At 41.7% G+C, this 22,465-nt stretch overlaps 1 protein-coding gene across 10 annotated transcripts in view; it reads right to left on the bottom strand.

Moving 5' to 3' along the window:
- Positions 1-8,693: 8,693 nt before the first annotated feature.
- The window catches only part of FGD3 (FYVE, RhoGEF and PH domain containing 3), a 92,319-nt gene continuing 78,547 nt past the window's right edge, over positions 8,694-22,465 (bottom strand). For all 10 annotated transcript variants that reach the window (XM_085516487.1, XM_085516486.1, XM_032447337.2 and 7 more), the window contains 5 exons: positions 20,363-20,422; positions 17,015-17,137; positions 15,239-15,391; positions 13,083-13,223; positions 8,694-10,094 (listed from right to left, as the gene is read on the bottom strand). In XM_085516487.1, the coding sequence (XP_085372613.1) occupies positions 9,870-10,094; positions 13,083-13,223; positions 15,239-15,391; positions 17,015-17,137; positions 20,363-20,422 (702 nt within the window). In that variant the 3' untranslated portion in view covers positions 8,694-9,869. The remainder of the gene's footprint in view (positions 10,095-13,082; positions 13,224-15,238; positions 15,392-17,014; positions 17,138-20,362; positions 20,423-22,465) is intronic.

Raw genomic sequence — 22,465 nt, 5'->3', positions numbered from 1 at the left:
AAATGCAGTTCTTCATACAAACACAGACACCTTTCTAAATGACATTATTCTTCTAAAGCAAATACGATGACCCCCAGCAACCTTGCTCTTCCACCAAAATACAGCTGAAGAGAACTTTTATAATGGTCACGTCTAGAAAAGCTGGTCATCTTGTCACATCAGAGACCACAGCCCATCACTCCATAAATCATTCTGACACCAGCTGACAAGAAATGTCCATTTTGCTATTATTATTCCTATATTTTCAGAGAACAGATCAGATATCTATCCTTTTGAATGAATACACTATGCTGCTGTTTGCATCCCAAAGCCAACACACATGGACTTGAAAAGCCTCGAGTCAAGTAAGTCCTGAGGATTTGGATCTGCGTAATGAAGAATAGGATTGAACCCATGTGATACCAGCATCTGCCTTAGACACTTTCACAAGAAGCACATAGAATTTGTTTTATTCCTTCAATACAGCAACAGAAAGACATCTCTAGGAAAACAGGAAAGCGTCAGCATGATGTTTCTGTGCGATTACTCCATTACAAATGTATTGTAAAATATTATTATATCACACCTAGCACTGAAATCAGGGAAGAAGCGTTAATATGCCACAAATCCAACATAAAAACGATCCCTCGGGCAAAAATACAGAGGTAATTGCAATAATGATATAGTGTCTGGCTGCCTCCGTGCTGATGGAAATTGGGGGAAATTAACTAAAGAGAGATAAAATGAACTAAAGAGCTATTTGCAGTCTAAGAACAAGGGAAATCTGATGAGAGATGGGCAGCACTGCCAGGGGAGGCATCACCCATGTTGTAATGATGTGATACTATCACAGCACTTAGCAATTTCTATGAGATAAGCTTTGCTGGAGGGAAACAGTGCCACAAAACAGAGCAGCAGTACCAGGCTCCTATGAGCATCTGGGCAGCTGAAGTCACAGTGTAAATCCCTGATCAGCTGGGGCTTGAGAGGAGGCAGAAAGTATCTCATGCTGAAAGAACAAACTAAGGTACGTGGTCAGATCCTCAACTAATTTAGCAGAGCTATGACTAAACCCATCTATTTCTACAGCCTGGGAGCTGCCTGCTGCCCCTTTCTACAAATAAAGATGGTTTTGGGGTGAATGCTCAGTGTTTGTCACAGTGCTGCATTCCCCCGGTCCTGTTTTAAATGGCTTATTACAACACATCACCACATTAAGCCATCTTAACTTTAATCTTCTGCCTTTTCACTTCATGCAGTGGATTTATCAGAGCAGTGTATTCAAACGCAACAGATGCTGTGCAACATCAGTTTGTTCACTTAGCAAAGGGCAGCGCCTGAAGGATGTGCACACACAGGTTACCACCACGCTCCTAACTGCACTCACTTGGCAGGGCCTCATGTTGCTCAGCCTCAGCTCACAGCAAAGCTCTGACAGGGTGAACAAGTTCATACTGGTCCCAGCTCATCCCAGGCACACTGTGACTTTATTACTACGTGTTACTCCTCACCCTCATTATCTCCTGCGTTAGACACCTGTCCAAGTCCATCCCATTTCAAGGGAAGAGAATAAATAACTGAATGCTCGCCATGCCTGCTTACATTGTCTCTTCCTTTTATCCTTGCACTTGGCAGCTCTCTCATTTTTGATTTGCCTTTGCCAACCCTTCTCTCTGCTGGCAAAATGCTGCATTTTGGGAGGACAGGAAAATTAATAGGAAAGCACTCGTACTGAAAACTGCGCTGGGATGATATTAAGAACATCTAATTGACTTGTTAATCAACGCCTGGTGCAACAAAATCGTTTTGGTTCCAAGACCTTAATCTGTGATCCTCTGTTAAAAAGAAAATAAAGGATAGCAACAGACACCAGTAAAGTTCAGTAGGATGGTAAGCAACTCAGAAACAAGCAGAGGCTCCTGGTAAGCGGCTGGTCAAAGAAGGGTCTCACCTACCCAAAGTGCCCATCCCCTTTAAGTAGGGCAGACTGAGGCAGCTCCTCACCAGGCCACCATTGCTCAAGAAACACATAGATGTGGCACTGAGGGATGTGGTTTAGTGGGCAATGTTGGTGGTAGGTGGGTGGTTGGACTGGATGATCTTAGAAGTCTTTCCCAACTTTAGCAATCCTGTGATTCTATAGTTCTCTGTTTTCATCATGGCCAGCATATGAAATTTCGGCTCCATACAGAGAGCTAGAGATGGACTAATAGCAGCATAAATCTTATTTATGCACTAATATGAAAGCATAAGTAGGATTTAGGTGGTGCTTAATCCCTGTGCTAGCCCCTCTGCACAGAAACAAGCTGTACTCAGAAGAGCAAATCTTAGGACAAAGGAAAGACTTAAGCTTATGGCTTTTTTGACAGATACTGCCAGTGACTTCTCTGTCTTCAGCTTTGGAAGCTCCACTTCATTACAAGTGATGATAGAAGATGAAGAATGAGACCCTATACACTTTAGAATCACAGAATCATTTAAGTTGGAAGGAACCCCAACAGGCCATCCAGTCCTGCTCTGCTGCACTGAACAGGGACACCCACAGCTCCATCAGATGCTCAGAGCTCTGTCCTTGGATGTCTCCAGGGATGGGGCACCACCACCTCTCCGGGCAACCTGTGCCAGTGCCTCATCGCTCTTAGTGTAACAAACTTCTTCCTTAAACACCCAATCTGAATCTCCCCTCTTTTAGTTTGGAACCATCTCCCCTTGTCTATCGCACAGACCTTGCTAAGTTCTATCCAAAGTCAGGTGCTGCTGTAGATTTATTACAAGTCCCCAACAACCTGCAGTGACAGCTTTAGAGGCAGGCAGCACTGTGCCCTGGGCCTCTCGTGCTGGGTTTTCAGTACAGGAAACTGATGCAGACTGAGATAGTTTCTACTACAGCAGCACTTTAACACACACCCTTTTCTCTGGGGTTGCTTTGCTAGTGGAAGCACAACTTGCTTTTACCAGCCTTCAGCTTTTGTGTTGTCACCATCATGATTTTTTGTTTGTTTCCTGAGATGCTCCCTAAAAACAATGTATTTCTAGAAGTTATCTTTTAATCAAACATTTCCTCCCAGAAAGTGCTTTGAAGGAGACCTTTCCACCTCCCTGAGCACCCAAAAGCCCATCGAGCAGCCACACCTTGTCCCAGATAAGATGAGGCTCTGGGGAGACCTGAGAGCAGCCAGTCGGTACCTAAAGGAAGGTAAGAAGGAAGGGGATGGGCTCTTCAGTGGGTCTATGTGATAAGACGAGGGGAAGTGGTTTCAAGCTAAAAGAGGGGAGATTCAGACTGGACAGGGACCAGATAGCCTATTGGGGTCCCTTCCAACTCAGTTCTGTGACTCTATGACACACCAAGGAAGGCTGACGGTCCCAAAAGGAACCCCTGCAGCACACTCCCTGGTGCCAGAAATGCCAGCCAGGAGGGGCTGCATGCCATGGGCAGATCAGAAAGGGGCTGCTATGCAGACAGAATACCTCTGAGTTTTCACTGATGTATTTTTGTTTGAAGTGGTAGTGAATGCAGTCCCTAAGAGCAGCGTGGATCTGCAGCACACCATGCTGTGATCAGGGAGTCCTAGTATAGGGGGAGCCCTGGAAGACACATTGGCTGAGGAGCTCCCACTCCAGCTCAGCCTGGATGCACAAAGCTCACAATGAAGATTAAGTACAAAATAAAATAAAAATAAAAATCCCCATAAATCTGAGGAACAAAAAGTCACATTTGCCAAAGGGAAAAACAGGCCTAAAGAGAGGTCAGTAGGAATTTCACCACTTGATCTGTAAGCAGGTAGGATGTGGTCTCAAACTGTGAAAACACAAGGAAGGGAAATTCCTCCGTTTCCCCCTATTTCAGAAAACAAACCCATTATTTGAACTTGAACCGCAGGGTTCGACATGGCTGTTTCCTCCCAGCATTCAGGCTGTTATCGCTGCCAGCACCCTGCACAGCTCGCCACGCTCTGCGTGAATCAAACCAGCTTCAGCCCGATGTATTTCTTAGTAACGGGCAATTAGATCTATCAAAATTATTATTAAACACGCTGCTCGCAGGAAGGATACAGATGGTTTGCGATTACAGCAGGTTTTTACAGATCTTATTCCAACTTCAGTGCAGCAGTGAATTGAAAGCTCCCTGCGAGAGCCCTGGGGCACAAAGTGGCGCCTGCACTACCGAGCCCAGGGAGCTGAAGACCAGCATGTTCTTTCTGTAAATGCTGAGAATGAGACAAATTCAGTCAATACAGCCTAAATCCCAGCTCTGTTTAGGAGAAGGCAGCATTCAAGCAGCACCCAAGAGCTGAACCACCCATTACAGTCCATAGGGCTGGGCAGCGGGCAGGACACAACACACTGTGGTGGCACTGGGCCATCCCTGAGCCCCCCAGTGGGTGGCAGAGCTCTCAGGTATCAGAGCTTTTAGGTGTCAGCCACACTTTGTAGTGGCACAGACACAAGGCTTTAAGAATTATTAACAGGCTTGGCCTACAGATAGGCAGCTGCTATCGGCTTTGCTGCACAGATCTGGCACGGCCATCGTGTATTTTTATAGACACTGGTGATTGAAACATAAAAATAAAGGAGATTGAGCTTAAACAGCCTGTCAGGGTTTGCGTGGAGGGATGGCTGTGATTAATATCCAAACAACATGTTGTTGGTTCTCACTAGATCAAAGTAGGATAAATCCATAAATTTGACAAAATAAAACCAGTGTCATAATACAATACCCAAACTCCGGCAATTACTCATTTTTCAAGGATGGCACTGCTGAATAATACAAGATTTATAGGCATCCAGTGGAAGTTCTTCAGTTGTTGTAATTAGGGGCTGTGAACATGGCAGCATATAGACAGGGAGTACCAGCTAACACCAGTTAGGAGCTGCCAGCTCCACAAGCAGATCCTGCTTTTGGCCGCAGGTACTCTCTGCTGAGGCACTTTGTTCAGCAGGCGCTGCAGAGCAGCACGCTATTCTAGGATGAGCTCGTTAGCGAGCTTGTACCAATTTGCAAGCAATTACTTTGTGGGTGTGGACACATAAGATGTAGGAAAGGAACTGGCGTTGAATTTAAGACTCCAGATACTTAGAAGCTGCCCATGCTGAGACTGCTGGAGCTGATCTCCTGCCACCCCCATGGCAGCAGAATAAAGCCCCAATGTGCTGCACCTGCCTGCACCTCAGCCAGCAGCCCCACAAGCGGCATGACATTACTGCATCTTCTTTGCTGTTTCGCTGGTAGGATCCTGTTTTCTTTCCTGCTTGGCAACACAGCAAGAACGTGGCATGTTTTAAAGGACTTTGTCATTGTCTCTTTGTTTCCAGATTTGTCTCATCAGCAAATTTTGCACTTTTTTGGCCTTTTCTTGGACTGCTGCAATGTACTTATTTTTGAGGGGACCCAGATGTGCCTGGGGGAGCACCAAGCCCTGCACAGAACATCTTCCCCTTCTCAGAGACGATGCCAGTTCTTAGCTCAGCAAGGCAACTTCGTGTCTTTCTACATTCAGAATGACTCTGACCATCACTATCACCACACGTGGGCTCTATTTGAGCAATGATAGCAAAGGGCAAACAAGAACAAGCAGGTGGGGAAACAACAATCAGTGACTTACTGGGCTGCTTTTGAGGAAGGCAAGGAGCACTGACCCCTAAGCACATGAAACAAGAAGGCTGTGGGATCAGCTGTGGATCACACCTGAGGCACTGGCCTTGCATGTACAAAGCTGACAAAAGCAGGCTGCATCTCCCTGCACTGCGCTGTCTCAGCACACATGAGCATAGATTTGTGTGCCCGCTGCACTTCAGACGCCTGTCAAAACAGCTCTGCTTTGCGAGACAGCGAGCGCTTTAGCGTGGTGTGCTTCTGAAAATATGAATCCAATTTAGAGTAAGTGCACCCTGCTTTCAGATGGTATTTTTCCTGTCAACCAAACACACAAATAAGGCTAAAGCAGCATTTCAAAGGAAGGAAAGGTGCTTCGGAGATGCAGGGAAAGGATGAACTTGAAGTACAAGGAGGCTATTAGGTGTGTCCAAAGGGCAAGAAAGGAAGCAGCACTAAAATGGAAATCCTTCAGAAACTGCCACAATTTTCTGAATGATCCTGCACGTCTAATTAACCTCTAACTGCATTAATTGGCATCTGCCCCCTCAGCTCTTCCAGACAAAAACAGCCAACCAACAAGAAGCTCCTCCTATGAGGATGCTTTGGGACTGACGCAGGAAGGCACAGCACTGCCCACCTCCCACAGCACGCTGCTCTTCTCCTCCTCACTTTACAACGTGTGACACCAACCTGCTTCTTCACAGTTCAAATGCACTGTTTTCAGTAAGCCTTTGTTAGGATCCTTCCCCCCACGTCCTCCCATATAATTTAACTAGTTCTGCCCTATTTCTCTCAGAACACTGTTTAACTGCGTTCCTCTCTCAGCCCTTGGGGATTGCTTCTTTAAACATCACGCGTGATTCTAGTAATTACGGATGATGAGCAGACAGCAGGAAGCAGAAGTCACGTTGTGGTTTCTCAGTTTGCAATATACCCCCTATTATTACGCTAAGCCATGCACCTTGGGACAGCAGCCATGTGCTGTTACCTGCTCTGGACTCTCACCTCCACCTGCCTTGAGGCCTAACTAGGAAAGTTCCATCAATGTGGGACAACTGATTAGTCCTTTTCAGGTTTATATACACTACCTATAGAATGTATGAAATCTCTCAGACCTGAACTGCAAAGTGAGAAACTTCCATGTTAGCAGAGCATCATCCTGAAATACAGGAAAGTCACTTGCCATCTGCAGAGAAAACAGGCCCACCTGACTGAAACAATACGGGGACTTGGAAATTTGAGTCTTCCAACACAGCATGCATAGTCTAGACGTGAGAACACGGAGTCTCTTTACATTGCAGGGATTTTCATTCATTTCCTTATCAAGCTGAACATGACTCACCGTTGCTCAGCACACACCGCATGCACATGCTGAGCTGCAATTGGCTTTAAATAAGCTTTCTGCAGGGCAGGACAGCGCAGACAGTGAAGGGGGAAAAGTACAGAGGGAAAACTTTTTTCAAAGCTGCTGTCAGTCAACAATAAATCAGCACTGCAGGCCAGGTCCTGAGTTCATTCAAATGTATGGATCAAATCCATACAAAGTTGCTAAGACATGTACAGGCACCTTTCTTTATACTGTGCACATTAGCAGAAGCATAAGTTCATTTGGCTGCATTTGAGCAAGTCATCTCTGTAAGCAGGTTTTAGCTTCCCAAAACTCTATTTTAGAGGCTCCAAACAGAATTCCTCCTTTAGTCTAATCTCATGGTCGTAGATCACACAATATCTGTGTGGGCAGCCAGCAACTGCTTTCTGAAAAGCCAATTTTATCACTATTTCATTTTACAGCAAAAGGTAATCACTCAACTCTGTCAAGCTTCCCTAGGCCTGCAGAGAGCCCAGCCAAGTGAAAAGACAAAGTGCAAGCCAAATGAAAACCCTGCCATGCCCCACATGGACTTAAGAACAGAAAAAGAGAAACGGTAGGTGTGTAAAAAGGGAAGGTACTTGTTTACAGGATGTGCTGCCACTTATATTTAGCAGCAAACGTTCCATGCTGCTCGTGCAAGACCAAGAGAAGCAACACGGGTGTCAGGCAGGTTAACCACACGCTTTGATCTACATTTTCAGCCCTGCTGGGCAGCTGCTTCTGGAAACCATGCCAGGATGCAAAACAGGCAGGAAAACCCAAATTCGTGTGTTACCTCAACACAAAGAACAAGAAGGAAATGTTGCTTCACTTGTCAGGCCTAAGATCTACTACAGGGCTCTGAAGCGACTACCCCTTGCAATCATCATACTCTCAACATTCACATCACCAGATTTCTCTGTGTAAGCAACTCACATGCGTCCCAAGAAAAGAAATAACAATCCAAAGTCTAAACAGTGCCTATGAGAGAAAGTACAGCAACAGTAGTAGAGTAGCACAATCCTTGGTGCAGGAAATGAGGACAAGCTGAAATGCAGCAGGTGAGGGTGTAGAAACAAAGGAAGATAAACTGCTCACCTTTGAAAGGCCTCAGGTAGTCAAGAATCTCCAGAGAAATACCCTCACCTCCACTGCAAACCCTTAAATGAGGTCTGAGAAATGGGGGATCCTGGCTCCACCCCTTCTGGTCACTCAGATTGTACTGCATACACCTGAGCTCCCCCGGGTTGGCTCTGCCTTCCCACCAGGTGCTCCATCACTGGCTCATCAGGACATGGCTTAGCATTTCTGCTACACTGCCTCAAAAATTAATAGGGTTAGTTGATTGTATGTGAACACAACGCAACTCCTAATTGATGGAGACTGTTCTGTCAGCTTCACTGGGAACTTAATTGGGCTTTGCAAGGAAGATTTTTCTCACTGATTGGAAGGGAGGAGGTAGGGAGGACAGGGAATATTCAAATCATTGATATGTTACCAGCAGCTGATTAAATACAGAACTTCTAATTCTTCAGCATCACAGACTTCAGGTAAGTAACTGATTACATGTTGAAAACAAAACAAAAAAGCCCCACACGACCAAATCCTTCTCTGTAGGTTAGAAATACAAACACTGACAGAGATCACCAATTTTCAGCAGTTCTAACCAATTCTGGCTGTATGGAGCAGCTCTTTCTTTCTACCAGTATCGCAAAATGCAGGAGGCTGAAGAGGAAACAAAAGTTAAACCAAACCATTTAAAAATTCTCGTACTGTGACAATTTTATTTCATTTCGATCAGAACTACATGCTTGCTACCACTAGGAACACACAGTCCTTTTTTTCCTTTCCCTCTTTTTAACCTATATTAAATGCCGACCTAAAGCTTGCTGTGCCTTGGAGATCTGGCTCAGGAGTTAACTGCATGAATTTTTATTTAAATAGATAAGCACTTAAGTTTGAAAATTAGACAAATACAAGTGAACAGGAAAATTAAATACAAAATCAGTTCATACAAATATGTCTTATTCTAAGCACTAAATCCTGTTAATCAGCTCAGATCTTTTAAAAAATTCTTAAAATACTTATGAAACATTATTTACAAAATATATAAATAAATCCTAGGGCACTTTTAAATTAACCAGTACAACAATAAAAAAAGTCACCTTTTTGTACTGTGTGTACTAAAAACGTTCTTGTTTATTGATCGTATCCCAGTTGGCAGTATAAAACATTTGTTCACTTACATTAAAATGGGTTCAAATAGAAGTAAGGAAGGTATTGGTTTCAAAAGAAAACAAAACAATATTATAAATGCTTAAAATCAACGAGGCTTCTTAATGTTCTTCCCTGCACAGTTTTGCAGGCATTTTTAGAAGTCCCTTCTACAGTATTTGTCTTGTGAACAGGTCATCTCAAAATAGCAGAGACAAAGTTTTAGCAGAAGAAAATACTCAGTATGTTGCTCACACTTCACAAAGACCTTTTACCAGGAGGGAGAGGACAGCGAACGGAATGTCAGTGGCCAGCACAAGCCTTTACAACATTTAACTTAAGAGGCAGCATTTATAGAACTAATCACAGACTATACACATCCTGCACTGAACAGCAATCAAAAGGACTGGAAAATATACAGTTAGGAAAACAAGAGACCAATGGTTTTCCATTACCTTTGATAAAATTAATGCTTTTCTCCTTGTCTTTTTTTTTTTTTTTAACCAGCATCAACACCACCAACAACTACAACTACCTTTTCCATTAACATAACATATGCCAGATAACTACTGTACGTGAGAAATGTACAATAAAAGGAGAGAAACCACTGAATTTCCTATGCAGACACATGAAAATATAAAGCCATACAGATTCCAAAGTGCCATGAATACCAAAATTCAAGTGATGGTTTATAGCATGTACAAAAGAAACTAAATGGAACTTGCTCTACGGGTTGCAGAGCCCTTCAGCTACATCTTCAGTTTCCCCTTTGGCTGCTTTGGCGAGAATTTCCATCCACTTCAGCTGCAGCTCTTCATCTTCTGCACTGAAATATATAGTTTGCTGAGACTGGCAGAGCTTAAAAACGTGCTTCACTTCAAACTTCTCACCAGAACCTGGAAAACTGACTTCGTAACCCGGCAGAGGAATAGGACGTGGACCCCGTCCATCCTAAAAGAAGAGGAAAGGGAAAATGTAAAATTCCTGCAATGAAATCTACTTGAAGACTTGAATACAGGCCCAGCAGTGTGGTGATTCGGGATTTTCATGTAACTCTATATAACCTACACATTTTCTTTCACTGAAAGCCATTTCATTAGGTATAGGCAATTGTGTCCAGCTCCAAATAGCCACACGCAGCCCCTCTGGACCCTGTGGGACATTAAAGTTTGTTTAAAGGCTGAGAAGTACACAGAGCTGGACACTGAGAGCCACGATGGCAACTACCAGGGAAGAGACTGGAAATAAAAGAGAATTTCAAATTTCAAATCAATCAGCAAATCTTCTCAGCAGGTCTTGGGTTATTTATGACCCCTGTCAGGGTTGCAAAGGAAAGTCAAAGCTCAGATATTCTGCCATCCTTTAAAAGCCAGATCAACTCACAGATGTAGGAAGCAATAAAGCTCTCCAACAGTCACATGCTGAGCATAAAGCAACTCCTCTGCTAACCTGCATGCAGGTAGAGAGCAAGCGGCTTGTTTCACATGATGCCAGCACCTCCAATATTAGGTCCCAAAACTGAAGTCCAAACCAGACAGATCCCAAGCACTTGTAAGGAGATGTCTTCTTGCAGCTACGTGTGTAGCAGCCTACTCAATGTCTGCATCAGAGCTGACAACGTTCTCCTGCTTCCCATACCGAATACAGATGATTTAGTACATCTACAAGGGAGCCAGAGCCTTGAGAACAATAGCAATTAAAAATCTGATTTTCTAACACTCAGTCTTAAAGTATTGCATGTCTCACAACTGCTCACATCAATGCAAAGACCTGTGCGTGCAAGATCCATTAAATCAGGAAGCCTGTATTAATTTATTTACCTACTATTCCTTATTGTTACACAGAAATGTCAGGACCACATACTTGAAGACCATGCATTTTTCTTAGGGAGTTATAAAACACAAATTTCACTTGGATCAAGCTCCTGGCTACGCCAGATTCCTGCTCCACATTTCTCCACAATTAATTACTTCTCTAACTAGCTGTGCTTCCTTAACTCTACATTTCTAAATGACACACAAGTTAGCATCAGTGCCTTGGAGCCAGCTGTCCATACACAGCAATGGGAGCAGAATGAGAAGCTCCAGTCAGGATCTGTGGAAAGAGCCCAATTTCAGTAAAACCAGCCATCCTTAAGCTTGAGGTGGATTGTGCTTACAAGCAAACTCCTATAATTCTACTTGGATAAACACGACGAGCAGCTGCACAAATCCAGTCTCGGTCTGAGGACAGATAAAATTGGTATGATTTCCATACCTAAATAAACTGTGAATTTTATCCTCATGCATAAAGCCCTGTACAAAACTTAAACTGTGAACACCCAAGAGATATATTCATTCTCTTGGAACAAGCGTATAAAGCAAAGGAACACAGCTCTTGCTATTTTAAAGCCTGGGAGTCATTCTGCTATTTGCATGAAATCCCTTCTGCAGCACACAGCGTGGATGCTGTCAGGGCCATCATTAATGTACCAGGAGTTCTAGACTGGGTTTGGTTTATCCCTCCTTCCCAAGAGGCATCTTTCACAAATGCTCCTATGGTCATGCTTCACTTGATCTGTATTTCGAGACCTTTAAAATCACTGTTGCCAATAGTATTTCCAAAAGGCATCTCTTTTGGAAGCTGTATTTCTCATGTATTTTGTGTAAATTCAGACTAGTAGGAACATTGGGTTAATGTTAAGTACTCACTTCATAACATCATAACATCAGTTGGATGCTGAAGGGAAGATGAAGAAAGTATGTGAATAGGAACAGCAGTCCTTTGAAGAAAGGAGTCATTGATGTTGTTTATAGTCTCAGCCTGTACTGATGATGTCTGATAGTAAATCCAGTCTTGGTTGTAGAATGTAAAACAGATTAACCTTGTCCTGTATGCTTTCCTATTGGGTGATATATCACACAGCTGAAATAGCTGAGGACACTAACCACTATATTCAACCATCATAAGATCGACAATCAAATGACAAAGGCACCCTTTCCTCTAAAATAAGGGATCTTACTAATAATATCAAAAAAGACTCAAGATCAAATTTGGCAGGACATGGAACAAAGAACACGGCATATGAAGCACAGAACTTTCTCCAGCTTTCGACCACGGCTTTGCATGACTAGCAGAAGAGGGTCTGGGGGATTGAGCATCTTTCTGCCTGTGCTAAATATATCTGTTTTATGTCCCTTGGGTTATTACTTATGCTGTCCTGAGACAATCAGCTGAGCACTAGGAGAAATTCTCTTTCTAGGTCATACCATGTAAGAGATGTTGCATTCCTGCAACTTCTAAATCCAGTCATCTTTAGATGAAATACACTGCTCCTGGGTGAGGAAAGGCAAAGAGTTTAAACCCTTCTCTTCCTGTTCTCACCCTCCTTGCCCAAACTTGCCTTCTAAGTTAGGATGAATTAATGTGTCCAACAAAAACATGAGAGGTCTGAGCATGGATTTATCTTAATATCTGCTACAGCCAGGACACTGATTCTTGGCCTTGACAATAGGCCTCATATCAATATTTAATGCTCTCCAAGGAGCAAAAGACATTCTGGCTCAGGGTGCATGGGATACAGGGCTTGCACTGATGCTTTGCTGATGTATAATTTTGACACCAACTCAAAAGTTTCACAGTAAATCTCTTCTCTCTGCTTTGCTTTTTAAAGCTTTTTTGTTTCCCCTGACTGACTCCACAGAGATCCAAAGATTGGTTTTGTTGCATTAGTTTTAGCATTTTGTCTGAGGCAGTTTGCCTTTTCAACTTGTCATTTCAGTCAAGCATCTCCTGTTGACTGGAAGGGAACCCAAGCAGCTCACAGCTTGTGGGATAAGTTTATTCAGAATACCATGTTCATTTCTGTTGTTGCAACCAAGTCAAACACTTTGACCTATTTCTCAGCTTAACTTATGCTTTTTTTTTGCTGTATGAAAGCCTTTATGAACGTCACTTCACCTGGCTAATTCCTTGCAGATACAGAACGAGAGGTTCAGTCTTGGGGATGGTCACCCACATTTTGTACCAAGTCTTCCCTTTTTCAAGGAACTGGAGGTAGCTGCTGAAGAGGCTGTTTTCAGGTGCCAATAAGCTTTGCTTCTGGAGAAAGAAAAAAAGAGAGCTGCTTCAATCATTTATGCAGAGTAAAAATACTTAGAATACCTAGTTTTCCAGAGTCAAACAACAATGAAGGACAAATGCTGGACAGACCATAACTAAAACAAAGTCTAATCACCATTATATATCATCAAGAAATAGCAGAATTCCATGTAATAGAGGCAGATGCTGAACTGCCGTTCCCAGTGGATGGGAAGTTAAATTTCACTTCTACAAAGGAAATTGAGAACGGCAATTAAGATGACACAGCCAGTTTCTTGCTTAGCAAAGTAGACTGAGGGGTGATTTCAAATTAATGAAAAATGTGCCTCAGCATGAGTGAGTCTCCTCTGTATGTAAAGGATGGTGTTACTGCAAGTCTGCACAAAATACAGCTTTACTATCACTGATAAAGGAGCATGAGCCGAGAAATAAGAAATAATCACACAGAATCACAGAATTGTAGGGGTTGGAAGGGACTTCTAGAGCTCATCGAGTCCAACCCCCATAATGATTGCCTGGAACTCGCCCTATAGAGAGCCAATTTTCCACAACCCACTTTCATAATCCACTTCACTGCACAGCCAACAGTGATCACTTTTTACATATCTGAAACAAGTATTTTGGGAAAGGAGAGAGCAAAAAGAAAGCTGGTGCCTCTCTACATTGTAGAATTACTGTGTAGACAATGTATTTGGTTCATTCTTTCAGAAGCAGTGCACCAAGTGCTCTGTGCTTGTTTTACATTACTGTTGCAAGAGAGATGGGAAATATCTGGAATTTGGGATAAAAACTGTATGCAAATACTTGTGTTTCTGTCATTTACATCTTCTCAGAACTGGGATTAACAGACACTCGAGGCATAAACCAAATCAGAGAGCACCATGGCAAAAAAAAAAAGAATTTTCTGTCTTTTGATAGAAAAAGAAAATTCCTTTTCACATCAGACTTTGCACAGAAGTCTCCCAAGGATTTCTGCTAATAACATTTGAAAAGCAGCAGTTTTCTCAGATGCTATTAGGTTTGTTAAGAAAGTTTCATGTAAATAGGAGGGAAAGAAAAAGCCTGCCTCTGATCTTTCTTTTCTATATCCACATTCTCTTGCATTTTACTTGATCCTCTGAAGACTTATCACAAGGCTAGAAGCACGAGCGTATAAAGGAAAAATGAATGTCTCTCCCTGGGTTTTCATAGCTTTCTGCTGTAATCTGCTTTCTGAAGTAAAGCCATAGGTCACATTTCACTGGTTTGCTTTTTGGCTTTTCAGATTAACGTAGCTCACTGCTGGGTAGGTGTAGGTTTTCACTTCACTGGCAAACAGCTCCACTGAAACAGTACTGGAAAATTTATTGTTAGATATCACAGACTATATTGAGGCATATTAAGTGCACTTTGTCTGTAGGCACAGCTATTTCAACATGAAGGTTCTGATGCTGTAAAACTCTGAATACAGAATCTTCTCGATCTTCTCCATGTTCTGTGGAGATGTGAGTTTAGGGAAGGACAGCATGCATTTGTAGCTCTACTCCGTATTTCTGAGATTCTAGGTGTGCTGGCGGGCACAAAGCTGAAAAAGAATCTAAGTAGCAGAGTTCAATTTGGCACATGGCAGTAGTTTTCATCAGTGTAATGACCTCCGAGACATTTAGTAGCCTGGAAATAAATAGGACATTCTGGGAGGCACAGGGGCAAGGGCCAAGGTGGTTTTATTTGAGCAAGCATTCACTGCAAGAGTTCTGGATGTGCACCAATAGGTTTGTATTTCTTGCACAGGGTTTAGCTCTTTTCCATGCAGGTTGCTTCTCTTGAGGAAGTATAGCAAGGCTGAAAGGCAGTCTGGAGGCTACAAGGAGAAGCTTCAAGAAAGAGGCATTTCCGATGTCATTGTAGGAAAGAAAAAAAGAAGTAACCAAACAATCTGCTTTGTTTTTAACAAATGCATTTGAATAATAGTAATGATGGAAATAGATGCACAAGGGCAGCTAGCACACCAGACGTTTCTTAGCTAAACATCATACCTCTGCAGCTTGTCTTTTCTTCTGTTCTCCTACTGCTTCCACCCCAGGGCTGCACGGGCTTATTGGCAGCTGCAGAAAGCACTCTTTACACACTCGATTGTGACGACTATTATCTGCAAGCGGTTTGAACTCTGAGCATTTTGCACAGATCACCTGTATCGGAAGGATGGTGCTATATTAGTCATTATTAGAACGTAACCTTATTTATACTCTTAACAAACTGAATTGCAGAATGGACGTTAATGAAGCAAAACCCTGAAAACTACTGTGAATATAAAATGAAGTGATCAATCTACAATACTTTATTTACCTCCATTAAGAATTAATATCTTTGTGATCCCATCCCAAGAAACCCATTAAAGAAAACACGTGCCTCTTGGGCAATACTTTATAATTGAGTTAAAAAGAGCTTACGTTTACAAAGCAATTAGTGCTTTTTAATGCCAATCATAAGACAGTTTTAGAGTGAAGATGGCTGGCACCTCGTCATTAGTAGGCAGTTCAGCCTGATAGAACTAAGGCATCCATAATTACCAACCATTTTATGAACACAGCCCAATATAATATGCATTTTAATTTTTGTCTGATGCCAAATTAACAGCTTTTGATTCCAAGAGCACGCAAGGAAACATCAGTCCCATGAAATCAGTGCCTGCAAAAAGTGATGGATCTGCAGCTCTGGAACTTGCTTCCTGACTTAAATCTACTACTTGCCTTTGCACACCTGCTCCAAGGAGAAAAACTGTCCCTTGGGGTACAATACAAGGGCAGTCAGACGGATTCAACATCTATTCAGAAATTACTGTATAATAACACACCGCAAATGCCCTTCGGTTACAAGTATATATTATTATATGCTTCACTGCAAGACTGTGAGATGGTAACTGCTTTAATTCAGCAAGCATTAAGTGAAGAGCCATTCTGCCAAGTTATATAAACAAAAGCAAGCTGGCATTTTTAGAAACATGATAGTCTTTCCTTGAGGCAATTTAACTTCTTTCATTTGCTGCTATTGCCACAGCAGAAAACATTACATAACCAACAACTATTTAACAATAAATTATTAATAACGTAATTCTTATAATCTCTACGTCCATAGAGGAAAATTATCATTTCCTTTCTTAAATAACACTCAGCTTTACAACAGAGCATTTTAACCATACAGAATCACTGTACGATTTTAGCTACTAATAAAAACAGAACAAAAAATACGGAGAACTGAAAATCCCAGCTCTTTGCAAAGATGTCTCCTCTGCAGTAATTTTGTTTCGACTGCTGAGACTGAGTATTTTAAACGTCTTAGCTTTGCATTTACATCTCCTTCCAGCTGAAAATTTATCTCCGCTTCCCAAATGAATAACGGTATTTAAATAACATTATTCTGTACTTGTAACACTGGAAACATTGAACCGTGCAACTCAAGTCACAGAAGGGAGGTTTGAAGTCACATTACAGAAATCAATCTCATTCTGGCTATGGATGCCATTTCCAGGAAAATCTGAGAATTAAGCTGTCAATGAATGGCACTGGGAAAGGGCATACAGTGCCCTCCGTAACCTGGCAATGCACTGAGCACGTAAAGCAGCACACACTATGTCACTTGGAAATAGCAGCAGATGTGTTCTTTTCTGCTCTGCTTCCGAGGCACTAAAGCAAGTGGGAAGATCTACTCTATCAACAACCTGCCACAAACAATCTATTTAGTTCCTGCACTGAAAAAATAAAAATATATCTCCTATGATCTCTGCAAAAGCCTCTGTGCAATTTGAAACTTACTGCTCCACACTGCTTGCAGTGGTGCCGCCGTTTAGTGATAGAGTTAAAGCTCTCACTGCAGCTCTTGCACGCCTGCTTCTCCTTGTCCCGCTTGGACTTGGAAGATTTCCTACAGGAATCGCTCTGAAATGAAAAATAAAATTGTATGATTTAAGAAAAAAAAATACGTATCACAACATAACTGACAGAGCTCTCACACACAGAGCAAAGATCCTCCTTGGATTTCACAGCATTCAAGTAATTCTAGATAAGAAATAATGTTAACTCTGCTAATGGCTGAAGGCTAAGGTGGAAGTGCTCGTTCAGCCCCTGGGTGCTCCTGGTGTGGTATTACGTGACTTCTGATTGTCAGAACTAATTCTCCACGTCCAGCCCGACTGCTGACACCACTCCTACAACTTTCAGCCTCTCTGAGCCTCTGCCCTGATGTTCCTTGGGTACAGAGGAAAACAGAATCTATCTGCAGAGCTATTGCAATCAGCCCGGCTTGTAATGGGGATAAAACCACAACTAATCACTTCTAATTAGACTGAATCTTTTCATTTTCACTAAATTTACAACATCTGCTATTGCAATGTTTCAAGCTTTGGTACAAGTACATGGGATGTTTTGCAGTTCAGTTTGGTGAAGCACAGTCAGATGGGACCACTTACTCAGGAAAATCACCATACCCTCATATACTCACATATTAATTGTTCAGCAATGCAAAACGCCTGAAAATCGCAACACGCGCACAAGCAGAGCAAAGAATTTCACTTTTCTTGTAAAGAACCAGATGTAACCAGTACAACATTTAATTACAACAACTGAACAATGCCTTGGATGATTCACTGGCAAAATGTTCCCTTCAGACATTATTAGAGCTCTCCAAGTAAGACACATAATTAAAGGCAACCTGATCTTCTTTTACTGACAAAGAGCAATCTACAGAGTCATGCTTTTTATTTGTATCACAGAAGTTGGCTTGTCCTCTTCTATTTCTTACTCCAATTTTGATGATAGTGCTATTTAATTTTTTATGAGGCTGCTTTCCCTTCTAGTGACTAGAAATGGATTCCCCTTAAGTTGTTTGATCAGAACGCTGCATCACTGGCAAACATTATTTTCTGCTCCTCTTCAAAGTCAACTTTTGAACACAGAATAAAAAGTTTTTTGATTCTGTAAACAACAATTTCATCTGTGTCTACACAAACGTGAAACACTCTGGGCAATGTTCACTTACAGAAATACAAGAAGAAAACTGAAAAGCCATCCTATTAGGTTTATGTTATGGCAGGTACGTGTTGGGCTTTTATTTTAGACAGATTTTGTGCTGTAGCATACAGCAAGCTTTTGATACAAATTTTACTGATCCAGAAAGGCCCTGCATGAAGAGCTCCCTGGGTGTTCGATCCCACCCAGTGATGGCTCAGGAGCTTCATACTACCACGTACTCTTAACTACACACCATCTGAAAAGAGAGGAAATGCACTGTAATTCACAAACCCCATTGGTCAAAAGTCACTTTGCATCTGAGTCACTTATTTCTCAAATGACATTATTTACTGTTGATGTGTGTTGAAAGGGAAACTAAAGCCACCTTAGCCTAAATTGGACTCTTGATACTAACATACTTGAATAACCATTGGATTTGTCTTTCTCGATATACCCAGTTCTGTTTTGAAGCCAGTGGAAAAGAAAAACACACACGAAATCTGTTCACAGCCTGCATCTATGGCAGTTTCAGACTGGGCTGTTTTGGTCACCTATTTGCATTAAACTCTCTAAGTCTTGGCAAATGTTTTCGTTTTCCTCAGCCTTTAAAATTCTGATGGAAAAACTGGATAGGTACAACTCATGCCTAGGACTGTAATGTCTGCAAGGACAGGGTCTGTGGATGGAGCACTTAGGAAAGCAGACATCAAACCATTAGTGTGATGTGAGGAAGCAGAGAAAAAACAAGAGAGCCCACAGGAATAGCAAGAAACACAATGGGCTCAGCAGACTGCTTTCTATTCTTCATTACTTGCAATGCATTTCGCTTTGTTCCAACAGCCAGCCTCAGTGCTACACACACAACATATACACTGGCTGATGAGGTTCATAGGGGCAGATACATGAGCACCAAAGGTGTTTCCAATCTTTTTTTTCCCTCATCTGTTTACACAGTTGGCTATTTTCCAGTTACAAATCATGTTTGCAGACACCCAGAGGGGCAGAACATCATCAGGTACTTCTGGAAATGCTGAATATGTGTGAGAAATTAAAATACTTTGTGTATCTCATACTCTGCAATACAACAAAAGTATTTTGTTAGTTTCTCTATATGACTATGTCATACACGCAAGACAATCTTTCAATGGGCTGTACTTTCCTTTTGCAAACAGGAAATTTAGTATTAAGCCATATAAACTGTGCAAGCAGTGCACTACAGCAAACAAGCAGGTTATACCTTCTGCTTTGTTTTTATTGCCTGACTGTGATAACATGCACCGCTAAGGAAGCGCCAGCAGATTCTTCAATAGACTCAGCAAAACCACAGGAAGGAGGGATCAGTTTGCTGACCACCACTACCACCAAGTGGTTTGCATGTGGAAGCTGTGAAACTCCAAATGCACTTGCTCATGAAGTCACTGAAATGCTTCTTTTAAAAGGGATGTCATTAAACATTAATGTTTTCTAAAACTGCAACTCACATCTGAATTCATTGTGCTGACACAATCCATACATATAAAGGATCTAAATACACTGTCTAGATACAACTAAAATTTGTTTATCCCATAGACCAACAGAAGTCCTGGTGTGTTAAAGTACTATTTAGGCGATTTTTTTGGTAAGTAGTTACTGCCCTATAGCAACTACAGCTAAATCTAATTGTAAAATTGGCCATGAACAAATAGAAAATGCTTATTGCAAATATGAATTGTAAACAAATAATACATTGAAACAAGTACACTGATGAGTACGCTCACTTGTAATAAACTCTTGTTAGTACAGGTCAATCTGCTGACTTGTTTAACAGTGTTTCACTGATAGATCATAAACTCTACCAATAGGTCACAGCCCTGGAGAGAGATTCAGAGGAGCCTTCTAAGTAGCTCCAAGTTAATATATAATATCCTACTGTGATATAATAATCTCATCGTGTTGGTTTCTTCTTGATGTTGTTTCTGTGTTTCTCTGTAAACGTGAGCCGACCCTAAGGCTTTTCCTGAAAATCTATTGTTCTCTGAAAACACTTGAGAAGGGAGAGATATGAACAGTAAAAAAATGAATAAATAAAAAAGACCTTCAGAAATACAGAAGAAATATAGAAGAAGAAACATAAAACACCCCATGCCACCAAAGTATTAGCTTTGAATTACTTACTCCTCCAAATGCTCCACTGTCTGCTCCTGGCATCGATTCCACAGAGCTCGTACTTGCTATCTGAGGGAAACACAATGACACAGAACAACTTGAACGTGGACATCCTAGAAGTCATAATTTCACTAACAGAAGCACTGCCAACTCTCATATCTCAGGGATGTCACTCAGCTCTCTACATCTTTTCCTTGCCACGTACTAAGAGCCTCCACTCTTCTGAGATCAAGCAGTGGTAAAATGGGTTATTTTCCCTTTGGATATTTTTATACACTTAAGAATAAGAACAACAATTTTTTTCTTGAAATGCTGCAGATGAATATGAAGTGCAGAGAAACGAGCATCCCCTTTCTGCAGGAACAAAGCTACAAAGGGCTCTGAAGCTTTCTGTAAAGATATCTTCAAAAGATCACCATGACAGTAACCCTGCTGGAGACCGACTGACAATGACACTGAACAATTTCCCTCTTGACATGTGGGACTTTATTACCACCCCTCTTGTGTGTATTGTAGAAGTGTCCAAACTGACAGTCTCACTGGATTGCACTTAGGCAGACTACGTAAGAGATAAGCAGTAACTATGAAAAACAGAAAATGCACAGCGAAGAGAGAGAGAAAGGAGCAACAGGACAGACTCTTTTCAACAGGCTCTGGGTGGTGTTTGTTTTTTTTAAAGGAAATCTTAGTGAAAACAATATTACCAGGAACCGTAATTGCTGCGTATTTCTGCATAGGGATAATCTCAAGAATCAGGTCAAAATGTCAGACAGTGTCAAAGCTTTATACCTGCATCAAAGTCTGAAACTTCTGTAGGTGATTCACAGGCAAAAGATCAACCCTCAATGGCTGCATGACACTACGTAAGTCAGTAGGGAAAACAAAAGCATGTAAGGATCGCGTGCAAAGGCATGCAGCAGACACACAACTGAAATTAATCATGAGCACTGTAACATATCAAATGTACGGCCAAGGATGGGAGAAAAGCAATTTGGCAATTTTTCTACAAGCTTATTATAACCAGAGCCCCATTTCTAGTAGCTGTTACGGATCTAGCCTGGAATTTGTGAGAGCATCTGTATTTCTTGACTCTTGAGAGCAAAAAAGGAAGATTATTGTCATTTTTTCCTCTGAAGCATGCTGCCCAGTATCCTACCAAGATGATGAGGTATGTATGGTAGATGCTGCTCACAGAAGCATATTGCTACACAGAATGCTCTCAACTTGTCCAGCTTTCCTTACAGAATTACATCCAGCTCTTTTTAATTGACAGCGATTTCTGGTATGTTTAGCCTTGACATCAGTTTTCAAAGCTCGTTATCCAGATTAGATTATCTCCTAAAAATACAGGTAAGCATTCTGACATAAAAAATTAATGTGCACTATGCTCATATCACAGCCAAGAGAAAAAGCAGAACTCTGTCCTGCTTCAGCTTTATGAACGAGTAGGGTATAAACACAAGGCTACACCATTAACACAGAAACAAAATAAAATGGGATTTACAAAGCAAGATAATAGCTACGAAGTTGAACAGACACTGTCTTAATTAGATAGAGAGAAGTACACCTATTAGTTTGCCTATTAGTGAAAGATTTTTTCCATCAGAGCATCAATAGTTCTGAACGCAGCCAGGACTTAAGAATACAGACACAGACTGATTATTTTCCAATTCTTTCAGAGTATTTTTAGCTGACAAATAGTTCAAGACCAGTTAAGCTATACAGCACATTTTGACAACACACTAGCGTTGGCCACTGGAAGCGATGCGATCACAGACTCCAGAGGTTTGCAAAGATCTGTGCTGCCAGTCTGTGACTTATGCTGGGATGAAAGAAACATCTAACAGTATCTAACATCTCTCTCAAGCCCCCTGGGAAATCAGTTCAACAACAATCCAGCATTACAGAATCACTGAGACAGAGCAAGGAAGTGGGGGTTCCTATGATTATGATTTACAATATAAAAGTTGAGGAGGGAAGGAGTAAAATGATAAAAAAAAAGAAGTTCCCAGAGTTTAATCTTTCCAGATAGATCCTCTCTCCAGATAGATCCTGTGCTCCAAGATCTTCCAAGTTTGGCCATTGATGGCATCATCAAAGGCAGCTCTGCAT

Source organism: Coturnix japonica, chromosome 15 (genome assembly GCF_054131305.1).
Source record: "Coturnix japonica strain WE chromosome 15, WE-NBRP24, whole genome shotgun sequence".
In the NCBI taxonomy this organism is placed as follows: domain Eukaryota; kingdom Metazoa; phylum Chordata; class Aves; order Galliformes; family Phasianidae; genus Coturnix; species Coturnix japonica.
Note: the sequence above shows the minus strand (reverse complement) of the source record. Positions and strands in the feature narration are given on the sequence as shown.